This window comes from Sciurus vulgaris, assembly GCF_902686455.1.
Source record: "Sciurus vulgaris genome assembly, chromosome: 2".
NCBI lineage: Eukaryota > Metazoa > Chordata > Mammalia > Rodentia > Sciuridae > Sciurus > Sciurus vulgaris.
Window position 1 is genome coordinate 126,062,874 of NC_136462.1, and position 18,139 is coordinate 126,081,012.

The 18,139-nt window shown below is 38.7% G+C and overlaps 1 protein-coding gene across 2 annotated transcripts in view; it reads left to right on the plus strand.

Moving 5' to 3' along the window:
• The window catches only part of HERC2 (HECT and RLD domain containing E3 ubiquitin protein ligase 2), a 204,370-nt gene that overhangs the window by 159,408 nt on the left and 26,823 nt on the right, over positions 1-18,139 (plus strand). For both annotated transcript variants that reach the window (XM_079128427.1, XM_079128428.1), the window contains exons 69-79: positions 670-861; positions 3,552-3,705; positions 7,982-8,089; positions 9,561-9,692; positions 10,150-10,308; positions 10,395-10,513; positions 11,347-11,472; positions 11,871-12,026; positions 12,418-12,533; positions 12,631-12,829; positions 16,766-16,980. In XM_079128427.1, the coding sequence (XP_078984553.1) occupies positions 670-861; positions 3,552-3,705; positions 7,982-8,089; positions 9,561-9,692; positions 10,150-10,308; positions 10,395-10,513; positions 11,347-11,472; positions 11,871-12,026; positions 12,418-12,533; positions 12,631-12,829; positions 16,766-16,980 (1,676 nt within the window). The remainder of the gene's footprint in view (positions 1-669; positions 862-3,551; positions 3,706-7,981; positions 8,090-9,560; positions 9,693-10,149; positions 10,309-10,394; positions 10,514-11,346; positions 11,473-11,870; positions 12,027-12,417; positions 12,534-12,630; positions 12,830-16,765; positions 16,981-18,139) is intronic.

Genomic DNA, 18,139 nt, shown 5'->3' on the forward strand with positions numbered 1-18,139 from the left:
GGGTGAGGTACCTCACATGGTGGGGATAGGGCAGTGGTGCTGGGGAAATAGCTCACAGCCAACAAGTGTGTTCCTTTACTCTGCTAAAAAGGAGAAAAGGTGAATTATCACAGATGCAGTGTGTTTAAGCTGTTATAGTAGGAGAGGCAAGTAAAAAAGAAATAGTAAAAATGAGAAAACTTTTACATATTATCTTTTCCAAAGAATCCAAGGAGCAAGAGATTGTGAATAATGTGTTACATGGAGAAGAGTCTAGGAAAGCATTATGGAGAGGTTCAAGATAAAATACATAAAGTTATAGAGTAAAATTTAGTTGATAGAAGATCACCAAGCATATCTGATGGGTAAGGGATAGGTTTCACATGATGCAAGTTCATTCCAGGTCTCCTCTTATAATGTTTACCTATGACACAGTAGTAAGCTGCCATTTCTCTATAGTTTAAGGTATTTCTCTTTGACAGATGGTATTGGTAATATCGTAAAACAGTCAGTCTTGAAAACCTAGTACATGGCATGATGAATATATTAAGGACCTGGCATTTCTTAATTAATTTGGTTTCTCATGCCTCTTCTTTACTGATGGTCAAATGTCCTTTCAGTTCACAGGTAAACTGGTGAATCTACTGAATATCATTTCTCATTTTAATTGTTGAATGTCATTTAATTTAGGATGTTGAAAGCCAAAATAAAACATCAGGCCCGGAGCCTCAATCCTTGGATGAGTTCACCAGTCTCCTGATTGCAGATGACACCCGTGTGGTGGTGGACCTGCTCAAGCTATCAGTGTGCAGCCGAGCAGGGGATAGGGGACGGGATGTGCTTTCAGCTGTGCTGTCTGGCATGGGCACTGCCTACCCACAGGTGAGAAATGGGGAATGTTGGGGACTGCCTGCTCCATCTCTCTTCTCCATGCAGGCCAGCCTCTTCTGCAGGGGCACACCACTGTTCTTCATGCTTGATCTTGTGCTGGATTCATCCTAGTAGACATCAGTTTAGAAGCACTTCTTTAAAATGTGAAATCCCATTATTCCCCCAGTGCCATCTTTTACCTGTTTTATAACTGGTTTACGTCTTTGTTCTTACTCATTTGTAGAGTTTGTTAAATAAATCCTTTAAATAGGTTTTGCAGTTTTACTCCCAGTTTGCCTTTTGAGATTATTTAGATATTTTTTTGCCATGCAGAAGTTTCTAATTTTTAAGGAGTCAAATCTTCCAGGCTTTTTACACCCCACCCCCATTTTTTTGTATTAACCTGGAAAAAAAATACTTATATGACTTTGTTTTAAAGAAATTGTCCCGTTTTCTTCTGATCATCTGTATGGTTTTGTTTATTATGCTTACAGTTTTTAGCCACCTGGGATTGATCTTGATGTAAGGAATAATGATTCAGCTTTATTTTTTCCTAGATGGCAAACTAGTTGCTCTAACATTATTTAATCCACCTTTTCCCCAGTGATTTGAAAACTACTCTTATCACACTCTTTTAGAGTATTTACTGTATATGTTTGGGTCTATTTACTGACTTTTATTTTTCTGATTTTGTTATTTGTTTCTTTGAAATAACTGTTTTCTAATATCACAATAGTTTGACTGTTTTAATATTCCGTGACACTGGGTCCAGTATGACTGTCATTGTTGAAGTGTTCTGTATCTGCACTATGCGGGACTGTGGCCACCAGACACGTGTAGCTATCGAACACTTGCAGTGTAGCTAGTGTACCTGGGGAACTAAAGTTTTAATTTTATTTAAGTTTAATTTTAAATTTGAATAAGCCCCTGTAGCTAGTCAATTGGTCTAGATGAATTTAAAGTCAATATCTGCATGTTGAGAAGTAGGATTGATGAGTCTTGAAGTTCTGGAGCTCTCTTGAGGACTCTCCCATTTATCAGTAGCCTTGCTTTGTCTTTTCAGAACTGGCTGTGCCAGGGGCCTGGTACAGTGTTCCTAGTTGCATATACTTCACTGTGTTTTTCTAGGCCCTGTATTACTACCACCAAAATGATAAAGTACTTAAGTACAGTTGAGTAGATGGTGCAGTGGACATTTTAAGTACTTGATATTTCTTAATCTATTATTCAGGAAAAATTTCTGAATAATAGATTCTTCTTTCTAGTTTTTTAAGACAAATTACATAATTCTAAAAGATTAAATCAAGGTAAATTGCCATAAGCAGAGTATGATCACCCCCTTCCACAAATTTATTGTGTTTATGAGAGGAAGAATGTGCATGAGAAGTTTGGTTTAAAATACTGCCCAACATTTGCCATACAGATTTCTACCATGTGTGATTTTGGCGCATTTTATCAGTACAAAGAGTGTTACCTTTACATACAGATGAGAAAACTGAGGCTCCAAGAGGTTTTTATGGTTTAAGGATACTAACTTTGTGTTAGGAGAGATGAGGTTAAAACCCTGAGGTCCCTAACACCAGAGCTATAGCTACCACATGTGTGTTACCCCCTCCTGATAAATTTAGTGGCCTCCCTTTGGTGGGGTCTGATGGGCTTTGCATAGGAAGATTCTAAAGTCCAAGTCCCTCATCGATTTTGCATATAGATAGGCATTTGATGCCAACATCTGTTCAAGTAATTCATTCAGGTTCCATAATAATATGTTTATCTTCAATCTATCCTTGTAGTGGCAAGATGGCTACTCGTATGTTCTGCCCTGACCTAATATGTAGGACTCAAAAAAAAAAAAGGACATTTGAATTTAAAATAACATGCCTAAATGACAATAATATTAGTTTGTTACTAATATAACTGTTTAGTAAACTAAACATTCTCTGAGTATGAGGATAAAATGAATAATCCTATTCCCGAAATGTATAGTAGACAGTGTATGGAGAGGAGTTATGTTTTTTTGAGTTGAATATTTTCGTGGTAATATATTATTGCTTATTATAACACATTCTGATTTGTTCTTAAAAATGGCAGTCAAGTAATTTGTAATCACTGCTTAATCACTTAAATGGTGTGAATCAGCACTAAATTTAAAAAATAAAATAAAGATATTATGAATTATAGAGACAACATGATAGGGGGCCCAACATTTGCTGTCCTTGGTCAAGAGAAATTCCTCAATCTTATTCACACTTGTAGTCCTCCTTGTTTGCCATGTTCTGTCTGCCATGACTAGACCTGGGTAGCTCTATTGTTTTTGATTCCTGCCCCCGCCCCCTGCCCCTTGACTCCCAGGGCTTTCTAGGATATTGGTCATTTTCATCTACATTCTGTTTTTTCCCTTGATACTTTCATTACAGGTGTTTTTTATCAGTCGGCATGCGATAAAGTGCCCCTCACCCTGAGTGTGATACTTCCAGCTACTTTTGTATAGATTGTTTCTGAAAGTAATATAGCACTTTGCAAATTCTTTGCTGTTTTGATTTTATATGTGAGGAAATGAAACTTTAATTTGAACTTATTTTCTCAAACTCCAAGTCCTCCACTCTCATCCTGTCTTTGTGGAAATATTCAGAGCAGGATGAGCAGGGGTAGCATTGACCCAGGACTAAAGCCAGTCAGCCTCTCATTTCCTGCTCTCCTCCCAGGTGGCAGATATGTTGTTGGAGCTCTGTGTCACTGAATTGGAGGATGTAGCCACAGACTCGCAGAGTGGCCGGCTTTCCTCTCAGCCTGTAGTGGTGGAAAGCAGCCATCCCTATACTGACGACACTTCCACCAGTGGCACAGTGAAGATACCAGGTATTTGAGACCAACCCCTGGGGAGGGGTTGCTGGGCTCCCTGTCTTTAGAATGGCATCGTTCTTCAGTCACTTAGGTAGTTTTTTAGAAAATAAGTAATAGAATTGCTTTGTATTCCCCTCTCCTTTTCAAACAAACAAGCAAACCCACAAAGACACATCCTTTTGCCAAGCAAAACATGATACAGAAAGCCGCAAAGTAAATGTTTAGCTTATGGTGGTTGGGTGGATACCTTTGTGACCAAGATATAGTGAACTGTGCCAACTTGAGGTGCACTCCTCTATGCTCCTGAACCGGTGCCATCGCACTTGCACTACTGGACAGCTTCTGTCACCCAAGTGTGTACATCTTTTTCCCTTCCCTTCCCTTCCCCCTTCCCCTTCCCCTTTCCTTTTCTTCTCTTCCCTTCCCCTCCCCACCCCTCCCCGCCCCTCCCCTCCTTCCCCCTTCTCCTTTCCTCTTCCTTTTCTTTCTTTTTGCTTTGTCTTCTTTTTTTGACAGTTCACCTATTGAGACTTTTGGGCCTTTGACCCACTGGGCTTCCCCTTGACCTGGATCTGCTGCTGGCACACTCTTGTTGCAGTTCGTCGTGTTCCTTCATCCTACCTTTCCTCAAGTTGGTGCCTGGTTCAGAAGTCCCATTAGTTTAGCCCTTTGACAAGAGCCCTTTGCTGGTTGTGATGCAGCCTCAGGAAGCATCTGTGGTCCTGATGCTCATCATGGGAGACCATTGGTCCATTGGCATTGCAAAACAGTATTATTGTAATTGGATAATTTCTTTCTCATTTATTAGCTGCAATATTTTATAAAGAGATGTTTCTCCTCATCCTTTAGTTGACTCCCTAGGGATACTGTCTGCATAAGAAAGGCAGGATAGAAGCTTGATTCTTTCCTTCTGTTTATCAGTTTTCTGGAGTATGTACCAGTTCCCTATCGTTCTTCCAAGGTGACCAGTTGTGATTTTTTTCCTTCCTTCTCCCCTCCCTCCCTTCTTTCCTTCCTTCCTTTCTTCCATTCATTCATCCATCCAACATTATGAATCCATGGATCAAAACATGATTTTCATCCATTGTGATTATGTGATTATTTTCTCTATCGAAGCTCAAATTATCCTGTCTTTAGACAGTGACAACCTCTTCAGTTTAGCTCCTGAAATGGTTCTGGTGGTCTTTTGCTAGTTTCTGTGCAGTATGGTATGTATGACGAGGGTTTCTAGGCTTGTCTCATAGGGTCTGCCCTCCACCTGGAATTTGCCTGGTTTCTCTTAGTAAATGATGGTGTTTTAAGATGTGACTTGGCCAGGCATAGTGGTGCATGCCTGTGATCCCAGTGATTTGAGAGGCTAAGGCAGGAGGATTGCAGAGGGTTGAGGCCAGTCTCAGCAACTTAGGAAGGCCCTGTAACTCCCCCCACCGCCAAAAAAAAAAAAAAAAAAGCAGGACAGGGTGGGTTAGCTGGGGACATAGCTCCATGATAGAGTGCCCCTGGGTTTAATCTTCAGTACTACAAAAAATAAAAAATCACTGCTTGATACTGGGAGACTCATTGCTACTGTGTTATTATTTCTAGACCTTTTCAGTGGGCAGAGATAGGCTGAATACTTGGGTGGGTGGACAAATTGACTTTTTTTGCGTGTTCACATCAATACTTTAAATTCCACTTCAAAAGGACAAGACTGCTACTTCCATCTGTTTTGTCACATCTGCATCTCTTTTTTTCCATACCAAATCCTGGTTCCAATATAGGATGATAGAATATCTCATAATTTTTCATTTGTTTCATCCCACATGACCCACTCAGCTTACTTAATATAATTCTGAGTCAGAACTGCCAACATCAATATGATTACTAAAAAATTAAGGTTTTTTTCATGCAGTCTTCATTCTTCCAAATTTATCAACATAATTATACCTACCAGAGCATAATAGCTCTTACATACTATATTTTCTTTCGCTTAATGTTCAGGTATTCTTAGTTTTACTGTTTCTTTCTGCTCATGCTTTTGTCTGTCTCTTTAGATACTGTGATATCTTTCTGAGTGCTCTCTAGTAAATTTCCTTGTAGTCCCTGAAGTCAGCCTTGTCTATGAGAGTTTGTGCCCTACTTGAAAGGTTGCTTTTCTGCATCTTAAATCCTAGGATCACATATTCTTTCTCTGTGAAAGTATGATATGAATAATTAATTTTTCCCTAATCATGTGATTTTATTTTTCAGTAATTTTATTAGAATATATGTTCATGTTGTTCATACTAGATGATATTCTCAGGTAAGGAGTGTGTTCTTTTACTGTGTAGTTCCAGATCTTTTTCAATTTCATTTTCTAGTATAGAGTTTTGTACCCTTGCTTAGTTCTCTTTTCTAGGGAATATAACAGTTATCCATATATCGGATGCCTTTTAGATTAATTGCTTCCTCTCTGAAATGTTTTTTGCCTCTTTTAAATTTTTTTCTTCCTTCTCTTATCTCAAGGCATTTTCTGTTGTTCTTATGGGATCTTAGGCCCTTTCTAGTTTAGTCTGCATTTTGGAAAAAAAATAATTTGAGTTATAATTCTGAGTTTTGTTGTTTGTTTTTTTGGTTTTCTTGATTCTTACTTATGATGTTCTTTCCTATCCTGTATCATTTTTTCTACTTTCTTTTCACTAGTTTTGAGATGATAGATCGTAGTTTTGATGGGTTTTGTGTGGCACATCTTTTTGGTCTGCTTTTGTAGGAGTGTTACTCTGGTCCTTATTGCTTTTTTCTAACAGTAACTTTGTATTGGTTTGGCTTTAATACTTTTTTATTTTTTTGGTACTAGAGATTGAACGTGGGGTGCTTTACCACTGAGCTACATCCCCAGCCCTTTTTATTTTTTATTTTGCGGCTGAGTCTCACTAATTTGCCAAGGTTGACTTTGAAACTTAGGATCCTTCTGCCTCAGCCTTCTAAGCTGTTGGGATTATAGGCATGTGCCACCATGCCTGGCTGGCTTTAATCCTTTTATCTTGCTTATTTTTATGTGTAATTTGTTTTCCTCAACATTTAGAATTAGGTGGCATTCAGAAAACCTTTTTTTTTTTTTTTAACTTTTACCTTCTAACTTATGAAAGTTAGAAATTTTAAAAAGCAAAAAGACCACTTGTCTTGCCTCTATTCCCCACCTCCTATGTCCCCCAATTCAGCATCCAAAGACATTATTTTAAAATCAATTATAGCTATTGTTCCTCTGTGTAAAGCCCACCAGTATATCCTTATAACCTAAAATGAGATGCAAACCCTGCATGAGGTCCCTCCTTCCTCCCTCCTTCTTTTCCTCTCAGGCCTTTTCTTTCTTACTTGTCCTTTGCTGGACCATAGAACATTTCAGCCCAAAGGGAAACTCTTATTCCTCTTCTCAGCACTTTTGGCACAAAATACATGGACTTTCACACCAATTAATTATCAAGTTCTCTGTGGGCACCAACTGGGGAGTTCCACAGTTGAATTTAATTTTGACACTGTCCAGAGCAGCCGAAGATTAATGACTGAGTCTTACAAACAGCTCCTTCTTCAGACACCAATCCCATATAGTGGGTCTCTAGTTTACCCACAACTCCTGTCATACTTGACCACAAATCAGGGGTTTTCACAAACTCACTTATGATAGTAAGAGTAAGCTTTCCTTCCCTAAAACAAAATACCCAAGTTAATCAATTTATAGAGAGAAGGGTTTATTTTGGACCACAGTCTAGAAGGTTGTAGTCCATGATTAGTTGGCTCTTTGCCTTGGGACTGTGGCAAGCAGTGCATCCTAGCAGATGCACATGGTGGATCCTAACTTTTAACCTCCCGACTTGGAAGCAAAAAGAGACACGGGAAGGCAATAGTTCCAAAATTCCTTGTAGGGTCACACCCCTAGTGATCTAAAGACTTTACATAAGGCTCCTCCTCTCAAAGATTACACTGCCTTCCAGTAGTACCTCCCAGTAGCACCACCGTGGGGACCAAGCCTTTAATGTGGGCTTTTGTGGCACATTTGAGATCCGGACTGTTGTACCCCTCCTTACATTTCATAATTTGCATAAAGCTTGTTCTAACTATTGGGGTTGTAGGATAAAAGTTTGCCCTGAAATGAGAACACAAAACAAATTGGCCACGTGGAAGTGTTTTCTGGTCTTTCAGTTCATAGGGACAAATGTGGTCAAGTGCTTGATTTAGAGGCCAGTTCCTTGTTAACCCTTAAATAAACTTTAGCTTCACTCTTTCACTTTGCTGCCTGGGAGTGGTCACTATTTTCTGCTCACTTGTCCTCCAGGTGCAGAAGGACTCAGGGTGGAATTTGACCGGCAGTGCTCCACAGAAAGGCGCCATGACCCTCTCACAGTCATGGATGGTGTCAACAGGATTGTTTCTGTGCGATCAGGTGAGGAAGGGAGGTTAAGTAGGGCACAGTCGGCTTGCCTGTGCCTCTGTAAAGGGAACCATTAACCTTTGTAGGACAAAATATTGTTTCATGTGGGAGCTTTGAAGAAGGCACAATGAGCTGTTTAGCTGTGAAATATAGTAGGTTTTATTTTTCTCTTCCCAGTACTTTAAATAAAATAATTAGCCATGTGGTAGGTGCCATTGATGGGGCAGAGGGTTATTGAGTGACCAGCATGAGAACTGGCCCTTGTTGGGTCACAGCCAGCCTCATCTAGACAGTTGGAGAAAGTGCCAAAGAAGTATAAGAGTGCCAGGCCTGTGGCAGTCCTGGTTGGCATTCTCAGAGATTTTAAAGGAATCTGGTTTTTTATTGATTTCTGTGAGGACTTAGTTTGTGGAGTGCTGAATGCTGGGGTAGATAAGTAGCATCATGTGCTGTCCTATCTCTGTTCTGCTGCTATGCTCTGTGCACTTGAGTGGGAGCTATTGATCCCACATTTAAAATTGTTGGTATAGAGTTTGTGTGTGTGTCTTTTCAGATCTCTTCATCCTTCATCCTTGAATAAGAGGTTGCAAATTTTCCCTGTAAAAGACGAGGTGGTAAACATTTGAGGCTTTGTGGTCCACATGTGGTTTGTCCTAAGTGCTCGCACACTATATGTCAGTGAGTGGGTGGGCTGTGTCCCAGTAAAACTTTACTCACATAATGTTATTTAAATCCCTGGTGGAAAGCTTTGGATGAAGTGTATATTCATGATGAGCATGAGTTTTTCTGACACTTTGACAAATGTCTATCAGCATAGTTCTTGGTACTGTTGTTAGATGTGATGTGTCTCTGCTTCCAACAGAAAGTGTGGCAGGATATTTCCATGCTGTTGCCAGATGGTTCTATAACACAAAGTTGGCCTGGCTCTCCCTGGCTCTTCTGAGATGCCATCACACATGCTGTCATTGGTAGCACCCTGGGCCTTTGGCTGTATAGGCTACTCTGTTTCTCCTTTGTGGGTGACCTTTTCCTGGCCTTGCTGAACTCTACATATGAACCCTTTGTGGGAAGATAGGTTCTTTCTCATGTTGTTTGGCTACCTGCCATCCTATCTGATGTTCCTCAGAAATATGCCTACAGCCCTGACCTGGGCATATGTTGGCTGGCCCCGCGGGCCTCTCACATTGTATCCTAGTCATGTGTGTGATCGTTTCCCCTTTGGGTGGTAACTTGTGTCAGGAGAGTGTCTGCCTGCCCTCACAGTCTCTTCAATATTTAGTTCAGGGGCTAAATAAGATCCTGTGAAAGGGCAGATGAATTAAAATGCCATTCACCAAGAGTGGTATTACTGTGAACTTAAACTTGAAAAAGCTTGGGTAGGAGGTTCTAACCTGGTGTGAATGATTTTACTTTGTATTTAAGGAATTTTTGTTGACTGAATGTTGGAGTGAACCTAATCCCAGAGTGTGCTTTTCTTTACCAGGTCGAGAGTGGTCTGACTGGTCCAGTGAGCTGCGCATCCCAGGGGATGAGCTGAAGTGGAAGTTTATCAGCGATGGGTCTGTGAATGGATGGGGTTGGCGCTTCACAGTCTATCCCATCATGCCAGCTGCAGGTAAGGGAGCTGCTGTGGCCATCAGGGTTTGGTGACCAGCTGCGATTGTTACCCAGGCAATGTGGAATCATACACATTTTTCATTTAGTAACTTAGGGTCTGCCTTCTCCTGCTGTGTTGGGGGCAAGTGCTGTCAAAGTTCCCACTGAGGCAAGGATCAGCCCCCAGGGAGCCATGTTAGCCATCCTGCTGCCATGGTACTGGTACTCCATCTTCACCCCATGTGGAAAGTAGTTGCTGCTCGTTACATTTCTTAAAGCTGTTGATTTACAGTTAACATGAAAAGGGCACAGAGCATGTAACCTAGACAGTGGTGTTGCCAGCACACTTTTCACTGCTATGTTCCTTGTGGGTGAGGCCACCCCTGTTAGCCAGATTTGTCGATTTTGTTGGTGTCTTCTTATGGGGTGCTCCCAGCCTTATCACACATGGGAACATTGACAGTGCTCCTTCACAGGCCCCAAGGACCTCCTCTCTGATCGCTGTGTCCTCTCCTGTCCATCCATGGACTTGGTGACCTGTCTCCTGGATTTCCGGCTTAATCTCACCTCTAACAGAAGCATTGTTCCTCGCCTTGCAGCCTCGTTGGCAGCATGTGCACAGTTGAGTGCCTTAGGTAAATGGAATCTTCATAGTCATGTCTGTCTTACTGTTTGGAAGAAAATGATCAAGTTCCTTATGTTTCCTATTTGCTCATTTCAGCTGCCAGCCACAGAATGTGGGCCCTTCAAAGATTGAGGAAGCTGCTTACAACAGAATTTGGGCAGTCAATTAACATAAATAGGCTGCTTGGAGAAAATGATGGGGAAACCAGAGCCTTGGTATGGAGCTTTGTAGTATTGGTTTCTAGACATGTGATCCTTTGGGAATAAAATGTCACTTAAATTGTTTAAATTGTTGAGATGAGTTGGGAAATTTTATCTGAGCATAAGGAGGCCTTCTGCAGATCCAGACTTTTCCTTATGTTGCTGGACTTTGGTTTGTTAAAAAATCGATGTGTTAGCAGCTGTGTGTGCTGGTACTGTGTTTGGACCTAACAAGTGAATCTGATTGACCACTTCCCCTTTATTGTGCTGCATGGGAGAGTTCACATTGATCTAGTCATGCAAGGGCACAGGCACATTCTGCACGCCAGAGAGGGATAGTTCTCCAGGAATAGCTGTATTGAGACTGGTGCCAAACATTCTTAGATGAATGTTCACACTCCCCTTTTATTGTAATGTTCACATCCCTTTAGCTTTTTGTTTACTTCAGCATTTATGGTCTAGGTGTGTGTGTTTGTGTGTGTGGTGCTGGAGATTGAACCTAGGGCCTTGTGCACAATTTTTTTTTTTTTTTTTTGGTACCAGGGGTTGAATCCAGGGGTGCTTCACCACTTAGCCATATCCCCTGCCTTTAAAAAAATACTTAGAGACAGGGTCTTGCTGAGTCACTTAGGACCTTGCTAAGTTGCTGAGACTGGCTTTGAACTTGTGATCTTCCTGTCTCAGCCTCCCATGCTGTTGGGATTACAGGTGTGCACCACAGTACCTGTCCAGATAAGCATTTTTTAAAGAGGAATAGCACAACATAATGAAACCTTTGAACAAAACAAACTGATAGCTCCTCTGTGTTTTGGATTCCTGCAATAGAATCTCATTTTATTATTTTTAAGAGTTTTACTGGCAGTGCTCTTGCTGCTTTGGTGAAAGGCCTCCCAGAAGCTTTGCAAAGGCAGTTTGAATACGAAGATCCTATTGTGAGAGGTGGAAAACAGCTGCTTCACAGCCCATTCTTTAAGGTAATAGTATAGTGATGGTAGAGTACTATGTTTTAGGCCTCTTTGAAGGCTGAAGTTGAATATGAAAACATCTCAAGAAATAATTATACCTTAACCCATTGTCTAAATATTAGCATGTTTGAGATGCATGCATGGGTCCTCTTGTTAATGTAGGCCAAGGGTATTGAAGCAGTTGTAGGATCTGAGGTCCCTGTGTTTAAGGTGCATTTCTAAGAACTGTTAGGAATAACTACATCACTGATGAAGTAATAAGGAGCTCCTCAAAAGTCCTCAGAAACCTTGGGAGGTGGCTGGTCACAATCTTCTTACTAGCAAATCATGTTACTCAACTAGAATGTTAGCTGTATTTTTAAGCATCCTTGTGCTTTTTTGTTTCGTTTAAATTTTGGTGGCTCCAGGTCCTGGTGGCTCTTGCTTGTGACCTGGAACTAGACACTCTCCCTTGCTGTGCTGAGACACACAAATGGGCTTGGTTCCGAAGATACTGCATGGCCTCCCGCGTTGCTGTGGCCCTGGACAAAAGAACACCATTGCCCCGTTTGTTTCTGGATGAGGTATTGCACATTATTTTGCAATCACTTTTGTAATGCAAAAGCATTTTTTTAAAAATTTAGAGCATGAAAAGAGACACACATAAAAATTTCTCTTGACAAGACATACCATAAAGAAAAGACACACATAGGAGATTATTAGTAAACTGACACTGTGAATTTCAATTAAAAGTTATTTTTAGTAAACTAAAGATAATGTTACTGCCCTGACAGTTGTTGGTAGTTTAAACTTGAGGTAATCCTATCAATTTTATTTATTAAGTATAAAATCACAGTGTTAACATTGGCATTCCTTCATATTTCTGGGCAGCAATTCCTCTTGTCTTCTTAATATTTATTTGTTTTATTTTTTGGATAAGTGTTTAATTCATACTCTCATAATAATGTTGTCTAGGTGGCTAAGAAAATTCGTGAGTTAATGGCAGACAGTGAAAACATGGACATTCTCCATGAGAGCCACGACATTTTTAAAAGAGAGCAAGATGAACAACTTGTACAGTGGATGAACAGGTTATTATATCAGAAACAAATAATGTTATTTGCAAGAGAAAGAGTTTCATGTGAAATTCTTTTCCTATGTCAAATGTTCTTTTAATGTTTGTTGCAGGCGGCCAGATGACTGGACTCTTTCTGCTGGTGGCAGTGGAACTATTTATGGATGGGGACATAATCATAGGGGGCAGCTTGGGGGCATTGAAGGTGCAAAGGTTAAAGTTCCTACTCCATGTGAAGCTCTTGCAACTCTCAGACCAGTGCAGTTAATTGGAGGAGAACAGACACTTTTTGCAGTGACAGCTGATGGAAAGGTAAAGATGCCTTTTTTGTGTCATACTGTCATTAAGTTTGAGACAGTTATGTGTAGGTGTGTTATTTAATTCTTGTCTATCTCAGGATCTATATTGAAATACTGTCTCAATATGTATAGTAGTGCCATAAAGCAATTGCTTAGAAGTAGCTATAGTTCTAAATATAATCTTTAGATGTATTCTGTAGCTTTTCAATTTTAAAATTTTGAATTATATCACATATACAAAAGTATAATTTTTTTCATATCATTTATTTGATATATTCCTTTCTTGTTTGCTATTGTACTTGTTATCTTTTAAAAAAGACAAACCCTGTTGCAGCTAATATGTAGAAATGGTTGATGTTAACATACTATGTATCTAGTGACTTTATTCTTTTCTTTCTACTGTGTCTCAAAGTTTGTTTGTTTGTTTGTTTTTTTTGTATTTTCTTTATAGAAAGCCATAGTCCATAAATGAATGTTGTTTGTTACTTTCTAGTTTACCCCACTTTTGTTTATTTTTTTCCTTTTGGGTGGAAAAAAGGGAGCTAGTCCTCCTGGTTGGGAATTGGAGTGTAATGTCAGGCATGTTTTTGAAGCAGTGTGGTGGGATATTTCACACTTTCTTTGTCAAATTAAGAAAACTCCCTTCTGTCTCTGTTCATGAATGTATCTTGATTTTTGTCAAACATTCTTTCTGCATTAAAAAAAGTCCTTTTATAGATTTTTTTTTCCTTCAGTGAATTAATAGAGTGAATTCAATTAATGAGTTTTCTTATGTTAAACTTACATTCTCTGGATAAACCCAATTGGATCAGAACACTTGTTTGTATATTTTCAGTTTGTGTTTGTGAATATTTTGTTTAAGATTCTTGGGAGGTTCATGTTACTGGGTGAGACTAGTGTTCCTGTCTTACACACTCCTTGTCTAGCTTTGGTATTATATCAGTTATCTGTTTAACTTGCAAAAATACACATTTATCATCTCACTTTTCTGGGCTAAGACTGTAGATGTGGCATAGCTTGGTTCCCCCAGCCTAGAATCTCTGACCAGGCTGTAGTCATTTTAAGGTTGTACAAGGAAGGATTCAGTTTCTTGTGGACTGTTGGGCTGAGGCCTCAGTCCTTCATGAGCAGTTGGGAGAGTCACTGTCACTCAGGTCTGTGCTGTATGCTGTAAAAGTAGCTCCCAGTGTAGTAACCAGCTTCATCAATGAACAAGGGAGAGTGCAGGAGAAAGCTTTACCAAGAAAGAGACTAATAGCAAGATGGAAGTTCCAGGCCAGTGTAACCAAATCACAGAAGTGATGCTTCATCGTTCTTGCCTAATTCCACTCAAAAGAACTGTCTAGGTCCAGCCCACATTCAAGGAGAACACACGGGGCATGCATATCTGGAAGCTGGGACCATTGGGAAATCTGTCAGAGGCAGATTGCTGCCACAGGAATGGGAGCAACTTCAGAAAGCTTGAAATATATTCCGTTTTTATTTGTTTTCTGGAAAATTCTTTGCCTTTTAGTTGTTTCCTGGTTGTTTATTTATTTAAAAAGTTTTTTATTTGTTTTTTTAGTTATACATGACAATGGAATGTATTTTGACATATTATACATTAGTGGAGTATAACTTCTCATTCTTGTGGTTGTACATGATGTTTCCTGGTTATTTATAACCAAATTTAAACAGTATTTCATACCACCCAAACAGGCTAAATACTGATCCATTGCTTTTCTCTGTATTGGTTCTGATTTCCCTCTCCCCTAGACATTGTTCCTGTTGTTTTACATAGAACATGCTTTTCATGACACAGGTCTTTGCTCACCACCATTCCTTGTCTCTCAGATCTCATAGTTGCTTTTCTTCTACTTAATGAGAATATTTTTCAGTTTCCTTTAATTAGTTTGTAGTCGATTAATTCTCTGATTGTTTTTGTTTGTGTATTTAAAATTTTTTTTTTCTTCCTGTTTTCCAAGGTAAGTGGGCATAACTGTGATCCTGTAAAACTTTGTTTACAAAAACAGGGTCTGTGGACCATAATTTGTCAACTCCTGTTTTGGAGTATAAAATTTTTAGTTGATAATTTTGTTAGCACATTAAAGGTTTTATTCTTCTGTGTTTTGACTTTCATTGTTACTAATGGGATGTCAACAGTCAGACTAATTTTTACAGAAATTAAGATAATAAATCTTTTGTCTGTGGCTTCATTTAAGATCTTTATTTGGTAATGTGCAGTTTTATAGTGGTATATTTAGATATCAATTTCTCTTTTCTTTTTCCCATTTTTTGTTTTGTGTATGGTTTTTTTTTTGGGGGGTGTGGACTGGGGAGGAGATTAGGAGGTAAGGGATTGAAGCAGGGAGGGGACATCTCTCAACAATTCTGGTAAATTTCCAGTTATTTTTTTCAAGTATTGCTTCTCCTATATTCTCTGTATGGTCTCTACCTCAAAGTGATGGGTGTTAGAATGAGAAGGTATTTCCTTTATATCGTTTGCTGCTCCTTTCCTCTTTTTTTTTCTCTGTCATATACTGGATAATTTCTTTAACTTGATCTAATTTCTCTTCCCCTCTGTGTAATTTGCTTTTTAATACATAGTTTCTAGAAGTTTTGCTTTGGGATATTTTTTATCCTCTTAGTCCGTGGACATATTTTTGAAACTTTTATCTCTTTAAACATAGTATAAAACTATTGTTCTTCTACTAGCTGTCAATATTGGTGCCTTCTTTCCTTTTTTATATGATGTAATTTAAAAAAAAAAAAAAACTATGTGCTTTATCATTTTCCTTAGTAAATTTTATTCAGAAATTCTTTGAGGCATACTTTAAAATAATGAATCCAAAGAGAATTTATAAACTTGAGACATTAACAACTTAATCCATTTTTTTTAAATCCATTTTAAAATTAAATTTTTTACTAAGGATTTTACTCCATAAGTAGTATAAATTTAGAACAAAAAATAAACTCGAGGACTGGTTTTTGTGGGTATAAGTTCTCAGGGGAGATTCTTCACCTTTCACTTAATGCTTAGAAAGGCAACTTTCTTTGTTGTTCTCTTCTTACTTCTCATTGGTGGTCACACTGAGGGAGCAACCCTGTGGAGCCTCAGGATGAAACACCATGTAAATACATACTAGGAGGGATGTTTGTCATGCATTTGGAAATGTCAATCTGATCTTTTTTCTCCCTAATTAGTGATAAAGATATTTTGTGTCCCAAAACAGTTATTATTAATTTACAGTAAAAAAATTATTATTTTTTCTTGTGTGATTTAATTAATTAATTATGTGGTGCTGAGAATCAAACCTAGTGCCTCACATGTGCTAGGCAAGTGCTCTACCACTGAGCCACAACCTCAGCCCCTGTTGTGTGATTTTTATGCTGCCTTGATGATATGTTATATTTATAGTTTTTCTATGAGATGTTTCCATGGGTTTATTTTTCAGAGATTGGCATATAGTAGATAATTAAACCTTTTTTTTCTTAGTATTAATTATAGCTAATATTCTTTATAAAAATGGAAAAGTTTCCATGGAGAAGACCTTATTTTCAAAACAGATTTTGTGAATTTGTGATTTCTGATAGTCAAGTTTTTTTTTTTCATTGTTAGAGCTTTGATAGAGATTGTTAGATATTCTGTGTTTTTTTTTTTAAATGTAAATTTAATACTCTGGGTGCTGGGGTTGTGACTCAGTGGTAGAGCGCTTGCCTATTGTCTGTGAGACCCTGGGTTCAATCCTCAGCACCACATAAAAATGAAATAAAGGTATGTGTGCACCTACACCTAAAACAAAATATTAAAAAAATAAATAAAGATATTATGTCCATCTGTAACTAAAAGTTTTAGAAATTTTATTACTTTGTGGTAAAAATGGTTAGAATATGATTGGGTTTTGTTAATTTTAAAATCTAGGGATATTTAAGTGAAATCTAATGTTGCTATTTCTTTTTGTTTTCTTAGCTGTATGCCACTGGCTATGGTGCTGGTGGCAGACTAGGAATTGGAGGGACAGAGTCGGTCTCTACCCCAACATTGCTGGAGTCCATTCAGCATGTGTTCATAAAGAAGGTGGCTGTGAACTCAGGAGGAAAACACTGCCTTGCCCTCTCTTCAGAGGGAGAAGTTTACTCTTGGGGTGAGGCAGAAGATGGAAAGTTGGGACATGGCAACAGAAGGTATTATGTGAAAACATCATTTTCAATGTTAGGTTTTCCTTTGTTTCAGTGCTGGCACAGGATATTAGCACTTTGTTTTTCAAAACAACATTTAGAACCATCTGTTCAAATTAAATAGTGACTCACTTGGCAGAAATAGGTAGGTTCACATGCCAACATGTAGCCTTACCTATAACACTCCTCTATTGGGAGGAAAAAATATCAGTTCTGAATTTCTGATTTATGATTACAAAACTTCTTTTTGTTCTTCTTCTCCAAATCATTCATTGAATCACATTTGGCTTTTTGTGTGTCATGTAGTACTTAAACTGTAAACACAAAGGAAATGGCAAGAATTCGACGGGGAAAGACGTACAAATGACAGTGGTTTTTAAGCAGAAGAACCAGGTTGCTCATTCATTTTTACAGATTAATGACAGCTACCAGCCAAATTGAAATAGTATCAGTCTTCCTTATCCTAGAAATTACTAAAACGCTGGAAAAAATGTACAAAACAATAACCCTAAAGATACTGGAAATCAACAATGGGAAACAACGGTAGTTCTAAAAATTTCCCCAGTGGACTGTCTGTAAAAGGTTTCTGGGATGTGGCACATGAAGGAGAAGTCCAGGCACTGGCTTGAAGACATCCTCAGTGTGCATGAGGCAGAACTGAAGTCCAGGGAAGCCAAGAGCTGTGAGTATGCAGAGTACAAAGGAGAAGAGAGCTGTACAAAGAGAGGACTCCAGGGACCTGCAGAGTTGAATACAGCAGTCACATGTGTAAGGCCAAGGAACACTCACCCGAAAAGGATTAGAAGAAACAGTTCCCAGAGCTCTCATGAGACAGAGAATAGAATCCTCATAATTCACAGAGCATTGATTAGTGTACTAAAAATGGTGTTGTCAAATAGTAGGGGGAAAAAAATCAATCATATACTACTTGTAGCCATTATCCCACTACCAAAGTTATAATTAAGCAACTTAATATATTATTTGTTTTTATGAATATAACAAATATCTAACATGGTAAACTTCATAATGTCCTGTATCTACTAAAAAACTACTAGACATACAAAAGAGCAGGGAAATAAATACAACCTATATGAGAAGAAAAACCATTCAATCAAAATGGACCAAGACATGACAGTGATAGAATTGCTGGATAAGAACTTTATTA